At 45.3% G+C, this 27,263-nt stretch overlaps 1 protein-coding gene and 1 pseudogene across 2 annotated transcripts in view; one reads left to right on the top strand and one right to left on the bottom strand.

Moving 5' to 3' along the window:
- Prrx1 (paired related homeobox 1) overlaps nt 1–4,643 on the top strand; it is a 68,816-nt gene extending 64,173 nt beyond the window's left edge. The window contains exon 4 of one of the 2 annotated variants that reach the window (XM_046430120.2): nt 1,383–4,643. In XM_046430120.2, the coding sequence (XP_046286076.1) occupies nt 1,383–1,521 (139 nt within the window). In that variant the 3' untranslated portion in view covers nt 1,522–4,643. The remainder of the gene's footprint in view (nt 1–1,382) is intronic. The other variant, XM_046430122.2, reaches the window with a different exon arrangement.
- Nucleotides 4,644–21,798: 17,155 nt separating this feature from the next.
- LOC124083379 (GMP reductase 2-like) lies at nt 21,799–22,774 on the bottom strand (annotated as a pseudogene).
- Nucleotides 22,775–27,263: the final 4,489 nt, after the last annotated feature.

Raw genomic sequence — 27,263 nt, 5'->3', positions numbered from 1 at the left:
TATATTTCTTTATCTCCATTTTCCTGGGCTAATTGCTAGTCACCAAGTTGAACTAGGCTACGATAAGTCTGGACTGTTCGGGAGAGGTGTCAGGGATCTGTCCTTCTTGTAGAGCAGCTTCAGTTTTCTCTCTTTCTGATCTTGTCACTTGATCCCAGAGCCACAGGCTCCTGTGTGGCTGACAAATTCCACTGGAATGCAGGCCCCAGAAAAGCACATGTCATTCCATTTATAAGTCTGTCTATCCACCCCGCAGTTGAAAAGGATTTTGCGATCTTAGAAACATTTTCATTTAGTTAAAATTAGTCTTCTTTTATCCATTCAGTATAAAGGAAATAATCTGAGTACAATTCTGCAACACCATTTCTTTTTTCCTTAAAAGAGATTCATGGATGCAGTGATCAGAAACCCACCAGGACAGGGGCTGGGGCTGGGCTCAGCGGTAGCGTGCTTGCCTGGCATGTGTGAGGCACTGGGTTAGATTCTCAGCACCACATATAAAGAAATAAAATAAAATTTTTAAAAGAAAGAAATCCCCCAATGACAATTTTATGCCCAGTTCTTGGTCCTAAGATCAGTCTTTGACAATGACAACGTCAAGTTTTTGTCGGCAATATTGACAGTGAGAAACAGTTATCTCTAAGGTCAAGGTTGCTGAAACTGGAGCCTTTGATACTTTATTTTGGAAATTTAGACATTTCCAAAATAATTGAGCCAAAAGCAGCGTGTGCTCCGCAGGAAGTTTTGGGGAGAGGTCAGGACATTGAGGCCAGTCAATAGGCACCTCTTGATTCACAATGCAGGTATTATCAACCAGGGAATCAAGAAGGACTGGGAAGTTCCACTGGGGTGCTAACTGATTCTCTGAGCACATTACTTCTCATGGTATTTAATCAATTACCTAAAATGTGTTAGAATTACAGCTATTTAGAGTGAAGCAGCAAATTTTCCTTTAGTTTTTTTGTCCCAAACTTGCATTTCTGCGTCACCCGTCCCATGGGCTAGGGAATGGAGGCAGGGAGATTAAATGCTGTTTTAATTAGTCAGCTGATAAAGCACCTGCTGCTCAATTTGGGCAGCTCTCATCTGTCACCCCAGAAATAAATCATTACTCACTGTACCCAACACAGCAAGTGCCCCTCCCTCCCTCCCTGGGTCTCATTCTCCTCTGCTTTCTCCTGCCCTGAAAAACACAGCCACCTCCCCAAGTGCCTTAGACTAATGGAAAGCCCCAGCTGGGAGAGACCTATCGGTCACCTAGTCCAACCCCTGCCCTGCCCTGCCTGGCCCCGTCCTGAGAGTGCACCCACCCGGGGCCTGGACTTGCAGCTTCATGAAACTAATGCCTGTTATTCTCCCTGCTTTCTCCTTTGTCCCCACAGCGCCATGGCTACTTATTCTGCCACATGTGCCAACAATAGCCCTGCTCAGGGCATCAACATGGCCAACAGCATTGCCAACCTGAGACTGAAGGCCAAGGAATATAGTTTACAGAGGAACCAAGTGCCAACAGTCAACTGAGGAAAAAAAAAATTAAACAGGCCTAAGAAGAAATCAAAAACCATAAGACACCTATCCTGCTCTGTCATTTCTTCATCCGCTGGGAAAAAAAAGTAAAAACAATCAAACAAACAGAACTAACATATTGGGACCATGGCAGAGAAAAACAGGAGAGGAGCAAAATGAAAATTAGTTAACAAATGTTCCTCCTCCCTCTGGAATTCCACCACCATTTGTTTCTGTGTGTTTATTTTATTTTTCTTTCTATTCATGCTTTGATTAATATACTCCAAGCTTCTTCGGTTAGGGTCAGCCCACCCACTCCCATAATCCTGAGAGGTTTTGAAAAGGTCTGCGGCAGCCACAAAGCCACGTACACACAGGCTCAGAGAGATGCCCCAGGCCTTGTCACCAACCTGTGAGAACCTCAGTGCCTTACTCTGAGCCCCTCCCACTTCTCTCCAGGAGCTTTTGCAAAGCCAAAGTCTTTCTGAAGATCTGTGCCTCCCATGATTCCCTTTTCACTCTCTCTCTGTCTGTCGGTTATGGTAAGGTTTTCTTCCGCCAGCTGCTGGAAACAAAAATTGTGTACAAGTTTGGTCTCTGGTCTGTCTGATCAGCGTGGCTGGCTGTGGCTGGCTGTGGCTGGCTGTGGCTGGCTGTGGCTGGCTCACTCTAAGCTCTCGGCTCTAGGTCTGAGCTCTAAGCTATGCACCATAATATCACCAGCAACACCACCCTGCCCCGTTTAGACAATCAGTCATCTTGAGTTAAAGTTATTTGTTGTCACAGGCTGTTTGGTAGAGGAAATATGTTCACTGAGAGGGAGAGAAATTTCTCTAGGAAAACAAAGACGGAATTGTGAAAGACATGGCCTACTTCTCTTTGGTGCCTTAAGGGTAGTCAGATGTGCACTTATATATATATACTGTACATATTTATATATATATATATATATAAAATATTGCAAGCTTGAGTCTGTAGTTTTTCAAATTCTACAGGAAGCAAATTTCACACCATCACCACAGTCCTGATCTCTGCAGTGATGAGACATTAGTAAGGGATCTTGCTTCTTTTCTTATATTCTACACAGAATTCTCATTAAGGCCACGCAGCAATTGGCAGGGCAGTTGTTTGAGAACAGTGTCGTTTTTGCATTAGGGCTTTAAATGAATTACAAATTATTTGAGAGAACAAAGATGTCCTTGAATTTGGAGCTGGGGCTCTGGTTGAATGCTGATATATTCTATCATGGGAATTATACTTAGAGGAGGAAAAGATAGTCATCTGCTTTCTCCACTCAACAGAAATACGAAAGACAGGACACATGTTTTAAGTGGAATATTTAAAGGTTTGTCGAAATTCCAAAAACTTTAAAGGCAATTGTGGACTTTTTTTTTTCCTTAATGTTTTGAAGTAAAGTTTAGCATCTAGGGTTAGGAGCCAAGACTGATCCCTATTTCTTTCTCTCTGTTTCCAGCCTTGCTTTATTAACTTGCCAGGTGGACTTGACCCAACCTTATTGCCATGCCGTGCCTCAGTTTGCCTGTTTATAAAATGGGTTTAGCAATACCTCCCTACCTCACAGGGGTGTTGTGAGGCTCTATTCCTGTGCTCCTTTAAAGATTTCTGTGTTCTCTGCATGTCCAGCACTCTAGCCTTGGGAGGAAGAGGACTATAAAAGTGTACAGTGTTCATGGAGTGGTGCCATACCAGGAAGCCTTATTCTCTAGCAAGGAGATGCTCCCTTGCTGTACATACGTAAAGCTTTGTATTTGGAAGCAAGAAACAGGTTTATATTTTTAGATGTCTGAGAAATCACACCATTTGACCAAAGAATAATTTAAGACATGCAAAATAGACATATATTAACTTATATTCTTATCCTGGCCAGCTTGATTCTAATACATTTAGTTACCTGTGATTAGAAATCTTTAGATTGATTTTGGCCAAATATGCCAACTGTGCATGATAAGTGACAGGCAAGAACTTTGGGTGTAAGATGCACTTTTAGCAAACATTTGTATTTCCCTTGGCATATCAGATTGAGCTAATGGTGATATTTTTTCCCAGACTAACAGCCACTCATCTCAAAATGTATTTCAAATGTCTATTCTGTACTTCTTCCAATAATAAGAAGAAAGCCCATCTTAGGCATTTTGCTTTCACAAACTGGTCCCCTCTCCCTTTAACCCACTATGAAAACATTTCTTAGAGAATGGTTCACGTAGGTGAACTGGACAATTCACATTAGGTTGGCTGGACAATTCACATTACTTGCTTCTGAGAAATCTCTCGACTCATTCTTCTGTCCCATGCATTTCTGTGGATTACTGAGTTTCAAAGGAATAGTATGACCTTACAGATGGAAACATTATTTGATTTGTGAAGTGAGTGCAATCCAAAAAAATGATGAATTTGAGGGGTCTGGAGTTTGGAGAGAATAGCTAAAGGAGGATTTGGGTTATAGGTAAAGAACAGAAGTCATGCATGGAAAGGGGAGACGCTTAGAAAAGACAGTTACGTAAAACAAAATCTTTTGAAACCTTCATCCTGACATACGTTTCCAGTGGTCTACAGTAAATCCTGGCCCCATAAACCCAAACGGTGGGGGAAACTGGGAGGTTCTGTCTGACACCTTAGACAAGCCATTTCTGGGAATTGGAAGTGATTGGTGCCGGTCAGGCATGGGACTGCCCATTGGTAGTAAACCAACACTACAAGCATCCATTATTTGAGCACTTGATCAAGAAGTAAACCATCTAGTACTAGCACTCGATTTACTATTGATTTTTTTGAAAACAAGTTTGCTATGTGATTTGGAGAAGTAGCTTCTGGCTGTTAAACCAGTTTTCAGAAGAAGGTCTCAGGGCCAGACCTCAAGGCCTGGTCATGCCCAGACAGAGATGAGCACCATGAGCTGTTGCCCCACCCCCCTTCCAAACAGGATGCTGATGTGTAGGGTAGTCGGCAGGTTAAATTAAATCAGAAGAAGAAACCTAATAAAAAAAGGAATGACATAATGGTATAAAGATCTCTTAAGAAATGTAATATGTAAATTATATCTTGCTTTATGATGTAAAATATACATTGTTTGCGCTAGAATAGAAATGTTTCCTTTTCAATAAAATGAAAGAAGGATATTTCAGTGTCTTTTGTTATGTACATTAGAGGCTGCTGATTCTTTTCTTTCTGAACTTCAAAAATACCTATCTGCCAAGATCTAAAATCACATTCAGAAGAGGTAAGAAGCTAAGAAGTGCTGATAAACAAGAGAACTTTTATCAGAGTATGATATTATTTCCTATAAAAGGGGGAAATCATGTGTTATTCTTCAAAGACAAAGACAATGGTGGGAGGAACTGGGTAGGTATGGAGCAAACCTTTTGTGAGAGTCCAGCAAGCTTTACCAACACGTTTAGCACCCACATTACTTGATTCTATGTGACAAAAATACTTTGTATAGAGCACAGCCTTTTAATTTAGAACAAAGAAATAGCACAAGAAAAAGCTTTAAAGTTGTACCTAGCCCAGGCTGGGCGGTCCAGGGGAGAACAGAGGGTTGCATATGTGGCACAAGTTCTGCTTTTCAAAACAATTAAAATCTAATTTAAAGGCAGCTCTGGCAAAGACAAGGTTATACAACTGCATAAGACAAGTGTCAAACAAATAGAGCCAACAGAAGTTTCCCGAAGATGAGGAAAGAAAACATGGTGAACTGAAGAGGAAGAAAGGTTTCCTTGGGGATCTGGGGCTTGAGATCCATTGTTAAGAACTTGGGGGGAGGAGAGGGGGTCTGGGGAGTGGAGAAGAGGGAATCAGGGCAGGGACACAGGAAGGAAGAGTTTGGATTTAGGGCGAGATGGGCCTGGAAAGGACGGAGAGCCTGTTTTAAAGCAGAACAGGAGAAAACACTGAAGACTGATGCAGAGCCTTCGTCACCAGATAAGGGATTTCCTCAGGCCACAGACATCCATGGAAGGTTTTTAAGTAGGAAAAAAAAAAGCCATGCAAAAATTCAGCAATTTATCAGGGTTGGGTGATTCTTATAAAAGAATGAAAGTGGAGCAGAATAGGACCTGGGAACAGGGTAGGCAGAGATTGCCGCAGGGGCCCGAAAACAAACGAAGAGGAAACACCTTGCAAGAAAAGAATGAAGAGGGCTTGTGGGGCAGTAAGAGCACAGACAGCGCTGGTCTGAGAGCTGGTGACTAGGAGAAGGAGTCACTGGTAACTCCGGCAGAGCCCAGCAAAACGAGGGGAGACCCAGTGTCAGGGAACACTCCAAATATAAGTACTCTGTCAACACTGTCAACGCAGGAAATAGGTCTTGATACCAAGGTCAAGGATGGAGGTAGAAGTTTGAGACTCATTTTTTAAGGATATGACATTTGGAGGTACAAAAGTGAATGGGTTCTTCAAGATGAGAGAGCGCCATGTGACTCAAATTATCAATCCCAATTAGTGGATGTTAGAAGTAGCTTCAGCCCCAAGAGCCAGGCTGAACTCTGAAGAATGTCTATAATTGGGCAGAGGGTTACAGAAGTCAAAGGAGCTGTTTGAGAAATAGAGGAGGATCAAACTTTTCCTTTAATATTCCAGAGTTAAGAAAAGAAAGGTTTCCAAAAGGGGGAATGTTTAATGCATCCAAATGCTACGGAGCAGACCAGCCAACTGGGAATGAGAGCAAGGCCATTGGATTAGTGACTCTCATGAGACCAGTTCAATACAATGTTGGAGGGAGAACGTTGATTTAGCAAATTACAGTAAGAATAAGTGCTTTGAAACAATGAGAGCCACAGCTACTGACCACTTGCAGGACACTGAAGGGATAAGGATTCTTTCAGCTGCAGGTGGCAGAAACTCACCCAACTAGATAAAGATCACAGAGAGGGTTTATGAGAAGGGCAGCTCACAGCCCAGAAGGTCTGCTGGAGTCAGAGAGGACCAGGGATCCTGGACACTGCCACAAAGCCCACGCTTTGTCCTGGTCTGGTTGGCTGCTCTACCAAGATGCAGCATAGACACAACAGACATTCGCATCTCACGGCTCTTCAGGCTGGAGGGCCCGAAGGTGAAGCTCTTCTTCCTGGGCCGGCTGTCCACTTCTGCAGCCTCCTGTGGTGGAGAAAGTGAGCCCTAGTCTTGTCTTCTTCTGATAAGGACATTAATCCCATCAAAGGGGCTCCACTCTCAGGGCTTCATCTGAACCCAGTGACTTTCCAAAGCCCCACCTCTGACCACCCCACTGGGAGTAGGGTTTCAACATGTGACTTTTGTGAGGTCACAAACATGCAGTCACACCCTTAGGCCAGATAAGGCCTGTACCCTACCCTGCGTTCCTCCTGTGCCCTCTGACTGTGCTGTCCCCTGGGTGGATCATGCAGGTGCCCTCAGGAAGCCTATGCCCCCATTTCTAGACCACACTCAGGCACTTGGGATTTGGAATTCCCCTGTTGAGAGCCACAGCCGAAGGGGCCCCAGCAAACTTCCAGCTGCCAGCAAACTTCTAGCTGCCGGCTGATGATTGGCTCACAGCGGCCCCAGCAACATCTAGCTGATTGGCTCCTCTGCAGTGATGCTCATTGGGCTGTTTCCCTGCCCTTTCAGACCACGGAGCTGCTCATTGGGGGACTTTTTTGGCTCCGCCCACGCAACCCAGCCAATCGCCTCAAGAGCAGGAGGATGGTGGGAGGTGGTGAGGCTTGTGGGAAGCCGGTGGTGGCAGTTCCGGCTCTGAGGGTTTTTCCTGAGGAGCTGTTTTGTTTGGGGTGTGTGGTTCTAAAAATAAAGTTAGTTTCTTTTGACAAGTGCTCCTGATTGTGCCCAGCCAGACTGCGGGCAAATTTCAAATTTCACTTTCTAAAAATGACCCAAAGTCCCACACAGGGACTCCTGGTTCATGTGATTGAACAGTGGCCAAGAGGTTCATGGGGACAGGGGGTGCAGATAGACCTGAGGCATGTAAGCACATGTCCACTTCTAGTGCGGGTAGGGCAGCAGTGAGGAGTGGACAGACCTACTGAGCATCCCCACACGGCCATGTTCTGGAATGGAATGCCCAGCAGTCTGGGAACAGGGAACCTGGCTTTTTAGGTTTTAACGAAGGTGTGTTTGTTAAAGTAGAACACGATCTGTTTAACAGTTTGTTAGCTTGATTTCTAACATAAGCATGGAAGTCAGAACACAGGCCTTCAGTTTGTCCTTTGGCCCTGAGCACTGGACTAGAACAAGGTGTCAACACTCTGTGATTCTTTCCTTTGTCACCTATTTTCTTGTCTCTTATTTTCATTGTTTCTAACTGATTGGTCTTTGAGCAGACAGGAAACAAAGCTAAAGGCCACTTGGGGCTCACGTTCTGTTGAGAAACAAAGGGTCTTCTGTGCTGGTTCTCTGAGCAGAACGGTCCAACACAAAGATTCTCGTTGGCCATGCTTGGGTTTCATGGATTTTGTGAAACTGCACTGTGGTCAGGGCAGTGGGGTCCCCTGATTGGCCAGAACACTTCAGGTGGGCTCTTCTGGCTGGCAGATCCCCTGGCACCAAGTGACAGTGGTTGAGCATCAGGAGCAGCCTCCTGGGAGAAGGGGAAGTGCATTGCCAGGGGCGGGGATGACTGGTGGTCGCACTGCACACCCAGCACCGTGGGTCTCAGCTCCCAGGACGCCCACCTTGGTCCCACTGACTGTACCTTAGCCAAGCGTGGTGCCAACAACTCCCTGAAGCGCTTATCCCAGCACTTAGGGGCGCACACATTTTCCAGTCGTATTTGCAATGGTCTCTCACAACTCTGCAGTCTATAGACAAATTACTGTTTGAACTATCCCCAGGAGTGCCGAGAAGAAGGGTGGCCACGGTGAGTTTCCCTTCAGGGCAAAGCAAAGCGGGGCTTACATTTAGTGTTCACTTCTCATGGCATATGACACCGGGAACATGGAGGATCCAGCCCCTTGACAATGGAGTTCCTCGGCCAGCTGGTCTACCTGCCCCCAACTTCTGCCCCCTTCCACCTTTCCCACCACAGCCAGGCCCTGGGGAAGCTCTGCCAAGAGCTGTGCTGCCCTGGTCTCTCATGGCTTAGTGACACATGCCACCTTTCCAAGACCTGACTCAACTCTGTTGATTCAGTGACTCCATAACTGGTAACCAAGGCCAGAAATCTCGCCAGGCCATAATTCTTGAATCTGAATCCATCACACTCCACTGTTTTTTCTTTTTTAACAGTACTCTGAGATCTGCTCATCCACCTAGGACCTCGGTTTAAAGACTTCACCCTAGCCTTCGGCTTTTGGACAGAAGGAAGTTTGGGGCCCAGCTGTCCCGCCTCTGTCCTGGGAGCACCCAGAAAACTGTGACTTTCAGTGGGCAGTGGTGCTGGGGGTGGTTTGTCATAACAGCCCAGTGGAGAGCTGGGATAGCAACAGAGGTTTGGCAAACAGCTCAGAAAAGAACCTTCCATTTTTTTTTTCTCTTGTTGCTCCCTAAGTGTCAACGCCATATTTCAAACCTCATGCCTTGGCTTGAGGGGGGGAAATGCACTTAGAATTTGGCAGATTCTGACCCCAGTATTGGAGAGCTGACTATGAGCTGCCATCCTCCACGTTCCCCAGATGACCACAGGCCATCCGGTTCTCAGCTGGAAGGTGTATAATTGGTAACACTTTACGTTTCAGTTCAGGTGTATTTCAGCTGTAAGTGGCAGAAACCCAAATCAAATCAGCCTAAGATGGTTTCATGAGGATTTGTGGGACGGACAGTCCACAGAATGAAAGGAAGAGCTGTAGAAATCACGGTAACTGAGAATCTCAGGTGCGGGTCTGACATGTGACATCACAGAATTCTGGCTCTGGCTCTGCGGTCAGGTTTCCTCCATGCAGCATGGAAAGTGGCTCCCGGAACTTGCAGAATGACATTCACTCAGCTTTGGAAGAAGTTGAGAAACAAGAAACTATTACAACAAGCTAAAAACTGGTTCTATGGTCCTCGCTTGGTTTATGCACCCCCGGGGCCCAATCACTGTGCCGGGCAGGTGGGGTGGACTGAGTTACCAGATGGGGTCCTGTCTCTATCAGACATGGCTGAGCACAAGTGCAGCGCCACCCGTGTCCATCTGCAGACCAGTCTCTACTGCAGTGCTCCTGTGGTATTTTCACCAGCCCAGAAGATAGAACCTCAAATCAATGGTCCCCACTTTCCTCTGCGGACGTAAACTTTTGGACCTTCAGTCCCCTTAGCAATGGTGGCCCCTTGGTCGTGCAGCGTTTTCCCTGTTTGATGATCATTCTCCTGATAAGCTTTCTGCTTGTTAACCGCGACCACCATCTCTGCTAAAATAAGATCCTATTGGCTTTTGCTTGGAGCACTGTCCCAAATCTACATGGGTTGAGTGGTGAGGGCCCACTGTTCTCAGAAGAAGGAGGAGGGAACCAAGGGTAGGCAACAAAAGTAACAGTGGAAGTAACCAGAGGAAGGAAGGAAAGAGAGCGCTTTGATGGTAAACTGTATTCCAACTCAGCTGGTGTTCACTCTCTTCTTTCTCATGTTAACAAACATTTGCTGTGAACACTTTGACTGAACCGAGACCAATTTCTTTTCTCTTTCTTATGCAAGACAGAACTAACTTTTCAAGAAAGTCCACTTGCTCTTCTTTCTGGGCCCACAGGTAGTTTTCACTTCCCAGCCTCCTTTGCAGTGAGCCATGGCCTCGAGGCCAATGCCTGGCTCCAGGCCTGGCCCAGACTCCCATTTGTGCTCCTTCTTGCTGTCTGCTCCAGCCGGCGGATGGAGATGACTGTCTCTGATCAGCTTTGGGAGACACATATTAAAGATGGTAAAGCTGCAGGGAGCTTGGGACCCCGAAAAGTGACTGAATAAGAGAGGCTGTAGCCCTTGCTGGCTGGGAACCATCCTGGGGTGTTATATGAAAGAAAAATACGGTTCGATTCTGTTGAACATTGCAAGGTTTATTTGTCACTGTGGCTCTGCCCATACTAATATGCCCCTTTCCCCTTTCCTACCAGTATTCTAAGTTCCCTGCTGTAACTCAGATTTATTCTCTCACATTGTGCATTTAAATATAAAATATATAATTATGAGGCATCATGTGCCCTTTGGATTAGAACCTAAAATGAAGTTGAATGTTATAGTAAATAAATACACTAGATGTCACTTTCAAGAAATTAACACCTGACTCTCTGGAGTTCCTGGAAAAAAATATCTCAAAATGTTATTCTAGGTATAAAAAAGCAGCATTCTAAAGAGGAAAATGGCCAGGTCATCCACAAATTGAGGGCATCTGAAAACTATTTCTTAGAGTCACATATTTATTTGCTTAGTGTCACTCAGTTTAGCAGAGGTAAAATAAGGCCAGCAATTCTGGGCTGCTAGAAAAACTCGCACATGTGCACAGGAAGACAGGAACAGAAATGCTCACTGCAGCATGGTTTGCAATAACACAAAATTGGAAATAAACAGAATGTCCATCAATGGGACGATAAACAGAATGTGATATGTTCACACAATGGAATATTATTCTTAAAAAAAAATAACGAATGACCACAACCACACATATTCACTTTGTTACCTCTCACACATTACTTTAGTGGAGGGCACACTGCAGGGAGATGTGACATTGGATACAAAGTTAAGTCTTGTATTGTTTGTGAACACATAAATGTGTGGTAAAAATATAATAAATGCACAGAAATGAGAAATAATGTCAGAAAATTCTGAATTGTTGTTCCAGAAACAATTTTGGTAAATGAACTTCGGAGCCAGAAGGCAGTAGATGGGACTGAGACAGGAAATCTGTGTGCTTCAAATATGTCTGAAATATTTTATTTCTTAAAAAATATGAAAAGCAAATATGAAAAAAATATTAAAACCCAATAAAAGCTGAATGGTGAGTACAGCATGCTCATTATATTAATTTCTGTACTTTTTTGTGCTTGATGATACATTTCTAATTTAAGTGTGAAAAAGCATCAGGCATGTAGATGTTATAGGTTCTGTGGGGGAGGTGTAGGGCTGCAGTCGGGTGGATGTGATCGTGTAATGACCAGCTTTCTCTAGTCAAGTAGAGAGGAGAGATGTCATCATATGTTTTTAAGAAGAAAAAAAAAATCCTGCATCTAACTTGACTCACCCAATCAAGGTTTTCAGTACAGAGAGTTGGTGTCTCTAAAAGATTTCTACTGAAAATATCTCCTTCGGTTTACTTCTGTAGGTAGATTTCCATCATCAGAGACATATCCCTGCCTTCACTACGTGGTTCCAGAGGTCTCCCAGCTACTCTGCTGTGCAGAGGTCAGGTTCAGCCCCTGGGTGGAGGTGACTCTTAGCGGTTTCCATGGCTGCAAGGCCTTAAGAGTAGGGCATAGATTTGATGCATGGGATGGGTGCAGAAGAGAAGGATGGCCGCGGGTCTGGGAGACCTACTGAGAATGGCAGGCGTGAACGGGAACCAAGGGGGGAATTGCAGAGGATGGCATGACGTAATGGAAAACACGGACCTTGGTTCTAGTCCCCGAACAGCTACTTCCTTTTAGTGTAACCTTGGGCAAGTTGTTTATCCTTTGAGTCTTTTTTCTTCTTTTGTAAAATGATGACTCTGCCATAGATGGGTGGGAGGGTTAAATGAGGCAACACACACCAAACAGGAGCACAGACAGGCCCATATTCTGCTCTGGGCTCCCCTCTCCTTCCCTACTGCCAAGGCGCAGCTCAGATGTGGTGGCCAGTCTGGGCTGGAGGTCAGGAGACCCAGCTCCATGAGGCATCACAGCGGAAGGCATTCAAAGACAGGGCAGTGTGGCGGTGTCTGGACGGTGTGGGGCTGCCTGGCTCTTCTCAGAAGCACCTCGAGATGTTCTCCCTGTGGCTTAGCTGCTCTGAACATCCAGGGCTCGAGTTTTCCTTTTTCCTTTCATGCAAAAATGGTATCGCAGTTTAAAAGCCCCATTTCCCCAGTCAAATGGAAATTCTACCCAACAGCGACTGAGGAGATCTCTTAAGAATTTCCTTTTTTTCTTTAGGAAGGACACAGCCTAGCCCAAGGCAGCAGAGGGCAGAGTTAGTGCAGGGAAGTCAAGGTCCAGCCCTGTTGTTCCTGGTCTGTGCAATGTTAGAGGCAGAGGGGGACACTGTTATGGTTGACATAGGAGGTGTCCCTCAAAAGCTCAGGTGTGACGATGCAAGACTTCAGAGGTGAGATGATGAGGTTACAGTCGACCTAATCCGCTGACTGATCCACTGATATGGATTAACAGGGCAGGTAGGGTGCGGCTGGAGGAGGTGGGACCTTGGAGTGTGCCTTTGGAGTTTATATTTGTCCCTGGTGAGGGGAGCATTCTCTGTGCTTCCTGATTGCCATGTCCTGAGCTGCTTCCTTGTACCCACCCTTCCGCCTCACTTTGGGCCCAGAGCTATGGAGTCAGCTGACCACAGACTGACCTCTGAGCTCATGAGCCAAAATAATCTTTCCTCCTCCAAGCTCTACGAGTCAGGTATTTGGCCACAGTGAGGCAAAGATATCTGAAACAGGCGCATTCCTGGGGAGTCGGAAGCTGGTCCGCTGTGTTTCTTGTTGGGGGAGCAGACCCTACTTCTCCTCACCTACCCAACCCCTTGGCTACGGGTAAGTTTTCAAAGGATCTACTTGAAAGGGTCTCCTTCTTCCTCTCAGTGAAGAAAAAACCCAGTCGACATGTAGGTCTCGGAGTGAGTTCTCTGACAAATCAGAGAACCTGGGAATCTCTGAACCTAGGAAGTCCATATCTGGGCTGGCTCCCGGAAGCCCCTGCTCCACGGGCACCTGGCGCAGCTGCTGCCTTTGCAGAGAAAGAAGGCAGCTCCTTCCCTGTCTCTCCCAGCACAAAACAATGCTGATGGGTCGATGGAATTTTTAAAAATTCTGCAAATGTGCTGTTGTCAGGAGATGCATCAAATGAAAAGGTAGACTTTTGAAGATTAAAAATATGGGGAAACATGTATGTCAGCTGAATACTGGGCAAAAGAACCCCGTAACCAAACACAAGAGGCTCGCCCCCTGAGGAACAAGGCCAATAAGCCTGACCAGGAGATGGAGAGTGAAGAAAGGTTCATTACTCGGGCAAGGAAGGACCACACTCAGGAACACTCTCAAATCAGGGTCCCCCGAGGGGCCTCCAGTGAGGAAACTCAGGCATATTGGAAGTCTCATCACAAGTAGAGGTGGGCACATTCCTGAGCATGCTCGGGAGGCCTTTTAGAAATCAGAAAATTTACTATGGCAGGATTTCTGGATCCTTCTACTTGATGGCTCTATTCTCAGACTGTAGATGGAAACTTGAAAATGTTCAAAGGATTTTGAATAAGTCTCTCATTTCCCTATAGAAAGAAATGGAGGCGAGTGAGTGAGACGACGAGGAGGTACTCCTGGCTGGGAATTCCAGGAGGTCAATACTTATCCAAGATGATGCTTCTTCATTAACGTGCTTCAGGACTTGGCTGGACGTTCACTTTTCCTCAATATTTTGCTGAATTACTTGTATAAAATAATTCATGCTTATAAAAATTCTAAGTGACCAAGCCTTAAAAAATGGCTGGTGCACGCAAATCATAGGATTCAATTTGGGATGGTCCTCATTTAAAATACATATAGACAATGGGTCAGTGGTATCCTAATCCCACAGAAACGAAACCTACCTGAAGAAATATCCTTTAATACTCTGAAGGATGAAAGTGCACAGCACACGCACTAGAATGGCTAAAATTAAACATTAAAAATTCCAACTCCTGGTGAGAACATGGAGCAGCTAGAAATCTTCTATACCACTGGTGGAAATGAAAAGTTATACAGCCCCTTGGAAAGCCGTTGGTCAGCTTCTTATCCAGCTGAAAATATGGTTTCCATAGGACTAAGAAATCCCACCCTTAAGTATTCATTCAAGAGAAATTGAAAAAACATATGAATGTTGTAGGTGACTGGTTGTAGCAATTTTGTTTCTAATAGCCCTGAACAGAGACAACCTCAATGCCCACAGCAGCTAAAGCATCTGTGTTGCATGCCTGAAATCGGTACCGCTTGGTAACCTCAACATGCTGGAGTCGCCAAATGCTGGGTTGAGCATAAGAAGGTAGAGACAAAGAGTGCCCAGGTGTGATCCCACTCTGTGAGTCACCAGGAAAGGCAAATCTAATCTACAGGATAGAAAGAGCTCAGAGGGTTGCCAGAGGCTGGGGCTGGAGGGGGGCACTACAAAGATCACAGGGATCTTTCAGAGGTGTTGGAATTGTTCTCATCCCTCACTGGAGACCCTACACACTTGTCAAAGCTGTACACATAACATGTGCCCATGTCATTATAGAGTCACCACTTGGTATCCATGGGTGTTGGTTCTAGGACCCCCTGGGAGACTCGGTGGATGCCCAAGTCTCTTATTAAGTGCCACAGCATTTGTATATAAGCTGTGCATGTTCTTCGGCACACTTTACATTGTTTCTAGATTACTTATAATACAGAATACGATATAAATATTCTGTAAATAGATGTCACACAGTATTGTTTAGAGAATGATGACAAGAAATTTTTTTTTGCAGTTTTTTAAAACTATCCTCCTCCCAATGTTAGCTAAACCTGTAGATGTGAAGAGCTACTGAATATAAATCATGCCTCAATTAAAGTTGATTAAATCAGTATGATTGTAGGACCCTAAGAAAAGGAGAAGATAGACCAATAATATACACAAAATAGAAACAGAGGCCCCAGGACTGCCTTGAGATGAGGGGACTGAGTGCAGGGAGAAAGGAGTCGTTGGACCACAGTGTGGACTCAAAGCACTGAATGAACCTCGCTATGAGGCCGACTCATTCAGTTAATTGGACATCCCACCAAAACATAAAATTTAACTATGAATCCAGAAAATATGATATGTTCAGAATTGCCCTCAAGGCCTAAAGGATATTAGCAGGGCCTGAAAATAAGCAATAAAAACTATTATTATGAAGCTAATTATTACATCTGGTTATATACACATGTATGTATCTTGGTGAATTGTACATTTATATGTTCATTTTGAAATTTAAGTACAGTCTCTTATGGGAAGACTGTAATGTTGATACCAAACATAAACTGAATATGAATTTTCTAACATGAGAGAATATGCTTACATTTGCTAAGTAGGGTCTCACTGTGCATCACCGAATGATAATGATGAGGAAAACTGTCTATAAAAAGTTAAAATTTACAAAAAGCTAAATATTGTACTATGGAATAGGAAATCCAGAAGATAATTCAGATAAAATAACAGACTTATCTCCCTTGGTTCTGCTAAGAGGCACACATCAAGTGGTTTCAGGGGCAAGCCTAAAAAGGAGAATTCTATATTAGTCTCTGCAGAAGGAGGCACACCAATCTGAGGGATGGAAAAGTGACTACATTTCATTCTGAATTTAAATCACGTATCTGCATGGGGATAATCTTCCACACCCCTTTTATGCTATTCGTATGTGTTTTCAAAGCCTGAGTGGTCTGGCACCGGGACCGCCAGTTGGAGCTTCCTGTTAATTGACACAGTGCTCTTCTTTAGGTACACTGTGGGCCTTGCAACTCTTGAATTTCTTTGAGTTTTTAAACCCTCTGTGGAAAAATCAAACTCAAAAAAGTAAGGAAGAAAAAAAAACACAAAAGATTCTGCTTGGTGGGCAGACCCATTACAAAAAAAAAGAAAGAAAGAAAAAGAAAAAAATCAGAGCAAGACCTTTAGTGATGACAGATTTCCCTAATTATACCTGAGAACCAGACCTATAGTTTTGAGAGTGGCTTCGTGTGTGCTTCTCAACTTGAACTCTTAGAAATTGTCAAATGGCTAAACCAAGCACATCCTAATTTTGCCAAGGAAAATATTCTATTTTCCTATTTCCTGTGCTCCATCAGGATGCAAAACACAAAATAAGCCAAAATTCCTCCACAGTGGGCTTGCAATCTTCAGGAGACCATTATTTTTGAGGCAGAAAGGCAAATATTTTTTCCAGAACCAATTTTCTTGCTGACCACACTGAGCATTGAGAAATCAGTGAGAGCTTTCTTGGGAAAAATTGAATGGATGGAGGCATTTGGCTTGAGAAAACAGGAAGCGGGTTTCCGTTGCTGTCCACAGCCAAGGGAGAGTGGGGCGTGTAGATCACATTGTCGAAGGTGTGTGGATAATCCCTAAAGACCGTGTCTACTTTGGATCCTTATCTAAACCAAGGAAAGGTGTATCCATTACTCCTCACTTACAGACAAAGCTGGGCTAATAGCGATGGACTTTTCCTTTCAAGGAAGAGGAGATCAACTTGGGAAAGACCGAGTCAACGCTTTCACGAAGTCTTGAGCACAAACATATTTCATCCATTAGGGTAATGTTTTCCTCAGGCTTGTCCAGAAATAAGTCCCACCCTTCTCCTCGTAGGATCCTGAAGACACAGCTGATTTGTTTTCGGTTGGGGCAATGAAACGTTTAAATGGAAAACACATGTCCAGTTGGTCTGGGGAGGGCATGCTAGGGCGCTTCTTGCTCAGGAGGCCCCCCGCTCAGGGCTGTCTCGTGGCCACAGAAAGTCCAGAGGAGCAGCTGGCAATTAGCTGCTAAATGATAGTTCCTCCGGGGATGATGGTGGATTTTAATTCCCTGTAAAATTACCTAATGTGAGCTTTAAAAGGTTCTTTATTTCAAAAGGGAGGAAGGGCTGTTAAAACCTTATTTAGTTGCTGTTCTCCTTCTGGGAATGCAGACCATCTGACCTAAGGGCTCCACCCCAGCACTGCTGCCCAGGTCACTGCTAACCCAGGTAGTGCTTCCTGTGGGTCTGTCTTCCTGGTGTTTCTTTTCACCCATGTGCTTTCCTGATCCTGAATCCCAAGCCAAATCAGCTAAGAAGTTGGGGAAATGTGAAAAAGTATTATTTTCAGAGTAAATTAAAATTGATAAAGAAAAGTCACCTAGTCAAGAAGTCTCAGGACAGGATGAGAGGATCGCAGCCAGATCAGCCAGTCTTGCCCACAGCAGGTGGTACCTTGGTATTGACGTGTGCTTACAACCCTGTGTGCAGCTAATGGTGGGTTGTTCTTGTTAATAAAGTGAAAATTAGTAAGTTGATCACACAGGATACTTTATACATGTTCTCGGAGTGGAGTTTCAAGAAATAATGGGGGTTGAAGCCAAACAGATCCTTAAATTGGTGATGTCAACATGCAGTCTTCAGTATTGCTGCTCATCCTTCAGATGATATGAATGCACAGTACTAAAATTCTACACTACAGTGTTATCTTCAAATACGACCCCATGCTGTTTCCTGGTGCTCTCCAGCGTTTGAATATTAACTGTATGGAATGGTTCCTTTTAGTAACCCCAAACAATATGCATTATTTGCTAATAGTGAATATTATTAACAAATAAAATTTATTAAGCAAATACTTTTAGATGTCCCTAATAATGTGTAAAGAATACAAAGAATGTTGGAAGTACTTCAAGACTCATTTAAGATTAACACCTTTCAGAATTTGGAGCACTAGTCTTGGGTGAATTTAGGAAGAAATATCATTCTAGAAGGGAATGCTAGGGCCCTGATGTTAAGTACCACCACAAAGAAATGGATGGTGAGGATTTTTTTTCACTTGTTTATTTTTTTTTAATGTGGTGCTAAGGGTCTTGCACGTGCGAGGGGATCGCTCTACCACTGAGCCACAACCCCAGCCCCATGTGAGAATGTTTTGAACTAGGAAATGGGAAGAGCTAGAAATAATCCTTCCTTCAGGGACTGACCTCCAGGGGGCTTGGGTTAGCCGATTGGCCTCCTGAGACTCCTCTCCAGTGTGGACACACCGATGCTTCCCGTGTGTGTCCACAATGGAGAGGAGTGGACGAACTCAAATAAGGTTAGGAATTATACTGCATATCATTTAATGACCTCTAGATGAATAAGGGTCAAAATCACAGGCAATTATCTCAAGAGAGCTGTATGAATTTTGTGTGTCCATGTGTAATTTTGAGAAGGACTACAACTGGGGTAAGCAGTAAATATTTATTGAACAAACTTCTTTTTAGTTCGCTACAATAATGAGCAGGAGTGTTAAGAATGTTGGAAGCACTTTGAGGCTGACTGGGCATTGGTGGAAGCAGCTCTGGGGTTAGTTCCCAGTGTTCTGCCCGCTGTGAATGGGCTTCCTGGCGTACAGAACAGGATCGGGAAGGAGGTGGTGAATGGTGGGTGGGCTTTGAGCTCCAGGAGGGTATCTGTGACAGCCTCCAATGAGGCTCCAGATTCAGGGTCCTTTCTTTGTTCAAAACCAAAAAATCTTTTACCAGCCTAGTGGGAAAAAACAAGAGAGGGGTCAGCTAGAGAGGAAAACCAAAGGTTGGGTGTGGTCCAAGAATGGTACTGACCGTGTCAGGTCATTAGGACACCGTAACCATCCATGTTTTCCACCATTTCCAAACTTCAGTCCTCTAAGTACCATTTTATACTTTTGACAACATCTGTGTGCCACCTGTACTCTTATTTACTCAATATTTTTCTTTAATTTGGCCCATTTTTAAACTTAGCCTTGTCCCAAACAATAATAAACATGAAGTTATTGATTGATGTGCAAATTGTATCCCCCAAAAGCGCATTTACATAGCTGTTACATATATCATAACACACTGGTACATATCTAAGACACTAAACAAACGCCCATCTGTGTGCCATCTAAAGTCACCCACTTACCACTGGGCCATGCTTTTGAAAGACGCAAAAAGATCTTTTCACTGAGCTTACTGACGGGGTGGAAGGGCATTTGCCTTAAATGTTCTGGGAAAGCAAACCTGTGCTGTCCTATCTGTCCCACACTCAGAGGGCCCCGTGGCTTGGTCTAACACTCTACTGTCACCTTCTTAAACTTTTTGAACAAGAGTTTTTGCAATTTTATTTTTCATCAGATATAGAGTCAGTCCTGAGGGGATACAGAAATATAAAAGGGTTGGCAGCAGAACATGGTTCAGCTGTGACACTGAAAGTTATTTTCATCCACAGCTTCTTATAATGGTTCATTAAGTAGTTTTTGGGACAACCACCATCCTAAAAGTATGAAAGATATCCACACAAGATTTAAAGGGAATAATAGACATTTATTGTCTAATACTAGAGTTTGTAGTCAGGTTGGGGAGAAAAGATTGATTGCTTTTCATTAAACAATTAGATCCCACTGGGAGGAGTCACACTGAATATTGTGGGTCGTGATTACAATGGTTGTGTGGAAAACAAAGACATCTCTGAGGGTAGGAGCAGTGGGAGAGGATGTGAAAGAGAAAATTTTAAGCCCTTAATCAGCTTACATGTCTGTTTTTTAAAAAAATCTCTGCTGAAACTGTCAAGTGAAACCCTTTAGAGTTGAGTCCCAACCTTTTTCTCCAGCTTCATTTCTGATAAGTCTCCCAAATAAAGAGCTGTCCCTAATATTTACAAAACCCAGTCAAGGTATCAACGAGGGCTCACCTACCATGCGTTTAGATATTTAGAATTAAATGGCCGGGGAAGAATGTGGCAAGTGGACACACTGAGCTCTCCTAGGCTGGTTGTCCTTCCTTTGCAACATTCTGGAAGGGGAAGTCCCAATGTGGAGTTCTGGGCTCCTGGTAGTTCCGCTCCCACGCTTGGTGCCATCGGAGCCACCTTGCAGCCTGCTGGGCCTCTCTTCCTGGGTCCCTCCAGCCTGCAGTGTGAGGGCCTTGTGCCCAGCACGTGGGCTCCAGCTGACACTGCCAGCTCACTCACACCCATCCCCATGGAAGAGTGCTCCGTCAGCTGCGGGAACTGCCCAGACTTTGGGAGAAGTCCCCTGACCAGGGGCATGTGGGCAGGGAGCTCTGCGTCCCAGGGAACCAGGACATTGTCTGCAAAGTGTGGGCAGCTGGCTCTGGTCAGTCAGTCCCCTAGCCCCCGGTCTTCTTGTCTCTTAGAAGGCATGCTGCCGACCAGGGGCTGAGCCAGGGCCAAGGACAGATACTGCCAACTGCCTGCCAGTGTCCTGTGCCCTCCTGTTTTCTCCTTTTCCCTGAAGGGTGTTCTCAGGTATCGCTCTGTCTGCACAGGTCACCCCTCATTTCCCGCTTCACTTAGAACACCCACACCTACTGGGTTTCAGTGCCACCTCGTCTCTGAAGCTCTGCAGATGCCGTGGACACAGAGCTCCTTTCTCCTTGGTGTTCACTGGCGACTTGTGGCTCCCGAGGGAGCAGCCTTGTGCACCCGGCACCAACAGGCTGTGAGCACTGTGCACACGATTGGTCTTTTGTACTGAAGGAGTGATCTGTGACACCATCCTTACAAACTCACTGAGAGAAGGAGTCAGGGGAAGACACTCCTGGGTCCCATGCTCTGTAAAGCTTACTTATGTCGCAGCATTACTGGTTTCTGAAAGTCGACAGAAGCATCCACATGGCCCCATCCTGGTGGCAACGGAGTATCCAGCTCTCCAGATGTTGGTGTCATGTGGATGAATCCCCAGATTCAGTTTTCACTGGAAGATGGGTGGTGGGTGTCTGTACCCGGATGTTATGGGCCCTAGGACCCCCAGCACGGTGGGTCCAGAAGGTGACTGTCAGAGACACAAATGCTCAACCAGCTGGTCTCAGAACACAGCATTCTTCATCACATCACATACCCCTCACGTGAGCTGACAAGTTCAGTGCCAAAGGGACTTCAGTTCACGGGTTCCTATTGCCATTATCAACTAGCGTGTATTAGGCATTCACACGGGCAAAGCACATTCCTAAGTGAGGGACACCATGACCAATGCCAGCTGATGAGAGGTGCTTTTTAATTTTTATTATTTCTATTTTTTTATACTTAAAGATCTCATTTAATGAAGACATAATTCATTAATAAGATTAATAAGACATGATTCCAAAAGCCCGCCCCATCCAGATCAAGGCCATATAGAACATTTCTGAACCCATCAGTATCTTTTCATCTTCAGGATGCCGGGTCCCCAGAAACCCATTCGATTATCTTACTTCATTTTCAGACTGTATTCTTCCTCACTTCTTCCCCAGTGAGTGCTCTGGGCATCTTGCGTGTACAAACAGAGAAGTGTAGCATTATTACAGGAGCTCTCAGGAGGAGGACAATGGCAACTGGTAAATGCACTGCCACAGTAGTTAGAATGGGTGAGGAACCCATTTGGGAGACTCTGTTGGGAAGCGTTGGTGCCTTGAGAGGGCAGAAATACTCAGGTCGAGCGTGCATCCCTGAAGATGGGATTCACCTGCTGGGAGATGAAGGTAGTTCTCTGGCTCAACTCCTTTAGCTTAGCTGCTCCCACCTAGGTGCATGTAGATCGGATCCTCCTAGGATGTCACGAATGATATGCTCCACATCCCCTTTAAAGGGGACTTCCACCGTCTTTCCCTCTGAGGCCCTGTACTCTGCCACGCCACCAGTGTCCTTCTTCATGGCCATTTCAGAGCTCATTCCATAGAAGAGTTCATACTTCTTGCCATCCCTCTCCATGAGCTAACCACCTGACTCACTGTGCCCATCCAGCATGCCACCCAGCATCACAAAGTCAGCCTCTGCCCAAAAAGCTTTGGCCATATCCCCAGGGCAGCTGCCACCTCCATCTGAAATGATGTGGCCTTTGAGGCCATGAGCAGCATCTGCACTCTCCATCACTGCACTGAGCTGTGGACACCCCACTCCAGTTTTCTTCTGGGTTGTACACACAGAGCCTGGCCCAATCCCCACTTTGATGATGTCAGCCCCAGAGAGGATCAGCTCTTCCACCATCTCTCCCGTCACCACATTCCCTGCCATGCTGGTGTGTGAGGGAAGCGCTTCCGTACATCCTTTACAGATTCAACAAAGTGTTCAGAGTAGCCCTTTGCCACATCTAGGCATATATATTTCACCTGGGGAACAGCTTCCAGGATCTGTTCCAGTTGCTCAAAGTCAAAAGAGCCTGTCCCTGAACTGGCAGCCAGATACTCAAGACAATCAGGATTCTGGCCAGCAAACTCTTGCCACTGATGAAGACTGTAATGTTTATGGACAGCAGTCAAGAGGGAGAACTCACAAAGAACCTGGCCATTTCAAAGGTGCCTACTGTATCCATATTAGCAGCAACGATCGGGACACCAGTGTACATCCACTTTGAATTCCAAAATGAAAAGGATCTTGTGAGATCCACCTCACTTTGAGACTGTAGAGTGCTGCGTTTTGGCCTCAAAAGAACATCCTTGAAGTCTCGTTTCACGTCGTTGTCGATATGAGGCATGGCAGGGTCTGGAATCTGAGTGTTCCTGTTGCCTTGGTGTCAGCTGACCCGCTTTTTTTATTTTTTTAAGCCATGGAACCAACTTTCTGGCTGCTTGCTAAGCTGTGTTGTAAGAATCCTGCCTCAGGAGAGTTTAAAGCAAGTACCACGTTTTGATTATTAAAATTCCACTCACTGCTTAGAATTTCCCTTTCCCCTCAATTTCCCACTCGATGTCATGCCTCTGTCCCGTCTCTTATCCCCACCTCCTTGTCCCGGGTGTGCATTGGTTGTAACATTGTCCTCTTGGCATGGGTAGCTGAGGTTCAGCAGCAGCATAGCTCCACCTGGGGCTGTCACTTGGTGATCTGAGGAAGACCATTTGCCCTCTGAGAAGCTTGGTTTCTTGATCTGCAATTATCAGTACTTTCCTTACAGTGTTGTGAGGAAGAATCAGATAGTGTGTGAAGAGACCTCTGAAAACTCCCAAGAAACACAAGAACATTCAAGGGTACCTCTGTCTGCCTTCTGAGCATCGTGGCACCTGATAGAGGGGCTGCCTCTCTTCCGGCACAATCTTAAATGGAGTACAAGGGATGATCCTTTAGGGTGTCTGGATAAAGAGTGAAAAGTAAAAACTCAACACAAACTTAATAAACACTAATGATGACAGTCGAGATGGAGAGAAGACAGAGAGCCTTTTAAAGTACGGATGGGAAATTCCAGACCTGAAGGTTGCGGACTTTTTCAAGGAGATTTCAGGATTTCAGATGCAAATTCCAAAGCTCCACACTACTTCTCCTGAGCCTCCTTCCCCTGTGAGAGCTCTCCCCTGGGGAGTTATAGAATGAGACCTAATTGTTCATATGCTTTTATGTGACTCTCATGATGAAGAGCTGGAGAGCATCAAAGGACCTCGCAGGCTGGTGTGTCCAAGTGATGCCGACCCACGCACAGGCCATGTTTCTTTCCCGGGGGCGGGGGGGGGGGGATGGCTTGTGGGCCAAGCACCACTGTCCCATGTGATGCTGTAATAAAACGTGGCCAGCCAACAAATACAGAATTTTGTTCCTTCTCCAATCCATGGCACTGGTCAACGTGACTAGTGGATTTTTCTGAACAAACATATTGACCGGCCATGTCTTTCTGCTTCTGGAGAAATTTGAGAACACAGCTACTTAAAGAGCCCCACAGGGGTGTGGGGGGAGGGGATGTAAGCACCTTGTAGATCTGGCAGAGCAAGATTCCAAAAAGACACTCGTTAGGTTAGAACAGGTGAAGAGAAAGGCCAAATTGGTGACAGAAGCAGTTTTAATTGCACAACAATACCACTCGGTGGCTCCAGGAAGAACTGCACAGAGCGAATAAAACCTCTCAGAGCAGATTTCCCCTTGTAGCTCCTTGCTTCAGGACACTGTGTGAATCTCACAAAGCAGGCATTGTGGAAGTTTTGCTGATTATCACAAATGTATGTATGTACAAAGAAGTATTTGAAGTGTTTGCATTTTATGATGGCGCCCGGGAGGGCAGGAGACCTGCAGTGCTCTGTGTCTGCTCATTGCCCAGTCCCCTTGTACTTCCCACCAAGAAAGTGTCCATTCCTGGAGGACACTGCTGTTTCTCATCCCTGAAAGGTGGGCTAGTTTGGCGAACAGGCAAGTGCTTCGCGAGACGCAGGTCTGAGTTTCCACACTCACTCTTCCAGGATTATCTCTGTGATCTAAGGAAAATTATTTACTTGGAAGACTCATTTTTCCAAAATCTGAACAGTGGGGATCAAAATGACTACCTTAAAGAGTCATTCCAAGGAAGATTGGCTCATGGGTGAACAGTGCCAGGTTTTATTGGGTACTTAGTATTTGTATTTATTGCTGCATGAATACAAGGCGTAACTATAGCATATATGCTTGCATTTTTTCATTTTGAAGTTGGTGAATGCAGTATATTTTCAAAAATGCAGCTAAAAAGCACTAAAGTACAATGTTTCCTTTATTTTCCAATCTTAAGATGTCTCGGAGCCCACGGGATTTCCACAGGTCCTTTGGTTCACATAAACCCCAGTCTAACCCCTAGGAGGCTCCTTGTTCCTGTCCCCTTTCTCTTTCCTTCCCTCTCCAAGTAAAATGATCTTACACAGAGGGACCTTATTTAGGCACCTGTCTGTCCAGGCAGCACCCAGCACTCTGGCCTGTTAGGCCTTACCTTCAACCTCAGGTGGTTTATCAGGACATTTCCCTAAATAAAAAAAAAAAAAAATCCTAAGCCAGCTGTTAGGCTAGGAAGCTGTGTATAGTAGGCCAAGGATCGGATGGAGAGGAAGGACATTCTGCCCATCCTACAATGCAGCTCTGGAGCTCTGGGAGTGGACAGAGTGAGGAGCATGGGGGCAGCACTGGGGACAGCAGGACAGCAGCGAGGAGGCCCTGCAGCCTGGCTCTGTGAGACGAGGGCAGAGGAGAGTGGGGAACAGAAAGAGTCACGGAGAAAACCATCAGGAATAGGATGCAGGCTGCAGAGGGAGGCCAATTTGTGAGCACATTCATCACTTCTGGGGGACTTTGAGGGAGAGTCTGTGGAAGCCAGAGGTCCCCTACATACGCAGGCACAAGAGACAGGAAAGCTGCCTGTGACTGAATCTTACAATTGCAAGTGAGGCCTGAGGACATTCGTGTTGCGATGTGAGTGACCCTCGCCCTGTGCTGGGAAAGCAGATAACCTACAGGTTTGCTTTGGGACACAAGGATCATGTGACTTCTTGTGGCGCATTAGCATATTTAATTTTAAAAGCAGAGCACCTTCTCATTGGTTACTTTGAAAATTAATTGGAAAAACACTCATATTTCTTAATGGTCTCCTTATAACTTAATCCAAAAGACAAGCCCAGAAGAAGCTCTTCTGGAATCCCGTTCGCACTTCCCCGACTTTGTGGAATCTGAGGCCAGAGATGTGCCGGCCACGGAGATAGGAGACACTGGTGCTCAGAGAGCCTGCTTCACACTGAGGCTCAGAACCCCCAGCCCTGCCGTGGCCATGAGCCTGCGCGGGTGGAGTGTCTTCATAACCTGAGAAATGAACACAGATCCCAGCCATGCTCAGAGACAAGGGACAGATCCCACTCTCACATTCATCACACTTGTGGGGACATAAATACGGGCCCCTCGGTTAGACTGAAGCTGTGGGTCATCACAGCTGTGGCAGGTACGTTGAGGAATTAAGGACATAAAACAGTTTTTAGTTACTTTAGAAAGAATATTTCCATCCTAATATATTATTTGTAAGTGTATCCACTAACAAAGTATATTCACGGTAGTCATCTAAACAGACCACCCTGAAGCAGAGATATTCTTTTTGGGTGGAGGGTACCAGGGATTGAACTCAGGGACACTCGACCACTGAGCGCATCCCCAGCCCTATTTTGTATTTTATTTAGACAGGATCTCACTGAGTTGCTTAGTGCCTCACTTTTTGCTGAGTCTGGTTAAGAACTCTCTATCCTCCTGTCTCAGCCTCCCAAACCCTGGGATTACAGGTGTGTGCTAACACATGGGCTGAAGCAGCAGTATTTAATCATACTTTTTAAGCTTAATTTCTGATGTCAATTTGAAAACAATCTGTTAAAAATAGTTCACTATTTTTATTGGTCACTTCTTTGAGTTAAATGGAATTATTCAAGTTTTGATTCTGCTTTCTCACAGTGATCAATTGCATTTGAAAACTGTTTCTATTTTCTACAGAAAGACGAGGGAGATACAGTAAAAGGGGCGTTAGATTGCAATAGGTCACCTGGCTTCCATTCCAACTGGGCTGGATCAAAGTTCACTCTTTCCTTCCCTCCCTCCCTCCCTCCCTCCCACTCTCTCTCCTTCTCCTTCCTCCCTCCCTCCCTCTGCCTTTTTCTTTATTTCTATCTTTCATCTGCGTAGGCAAGTGCTCTACCACTGAGCTCCACCCAGCCCTAAAAGCCAGTAGTGAAGGAGACCCAACAGCTATGCCCTGGACTTCCAAGTCCTCATCTACCAAGTGAGGACCCGTCCGGGACCTCTGGGTTCCTGCCAGGACCCGGGACCTCTGGGTTCCTGCCAGCTCTGGTTCTCTGAGATGCCAGCTTTTCCTTGCTCTTCCCTTTGTTCCCCTTTCTTTTCCTTATTACCTCTACTCTTTGAGATCTGAATCTTGCCAGCTTTGTTTATTTATCTTCCCTTTTTTCTATGCCTTTATTTTTATCTGGTGGAAAAAGTTGTATAAGGACCCCACGTCCAGCCTGATGTTAACCTCATGCTGATTATCAGTGTGTGGTTTCACAGTGTGGAAGGAGTGGTTTAGCTCAGGTGGACCTGGGTTGGAGTCCTGGCTCTGCTATTTGCTAGCTGAGGCCTTTGGGCAGGTCGTTGAAACCTCTGGTTCACCTGGAGAATGAACAATGTCTTCCTCTCACATTTGCTGTGAAAGTGACCTGATCTACTGACTTTTGCCAACATATCCAGTTTTCTCCTTTGAGCTTCTGGCCTTT

This window comes from Marmota monax, unplaced genomic scaffold (assembly GCF_021218885.2).
Source record: "Marmota monax isolate L192 unplaced genomic scaffold, Marmota_monax_Labrador192_F-V1.1 WCK01_AAM20220418_F8-fsc00055, whole genome shotgun sequence".
NCBI classification, from domain to species: domain Eukaryota; kingdom Metazoa; phylum Chordata; class Mammalia; order Rodentia; family Sciuridae; genus Marmota; species Marmota monax.
Note: the sequence above shows the minus strand (reverse complement) of the source record. Positions and strands in the feature narration are given on the sequence as shown.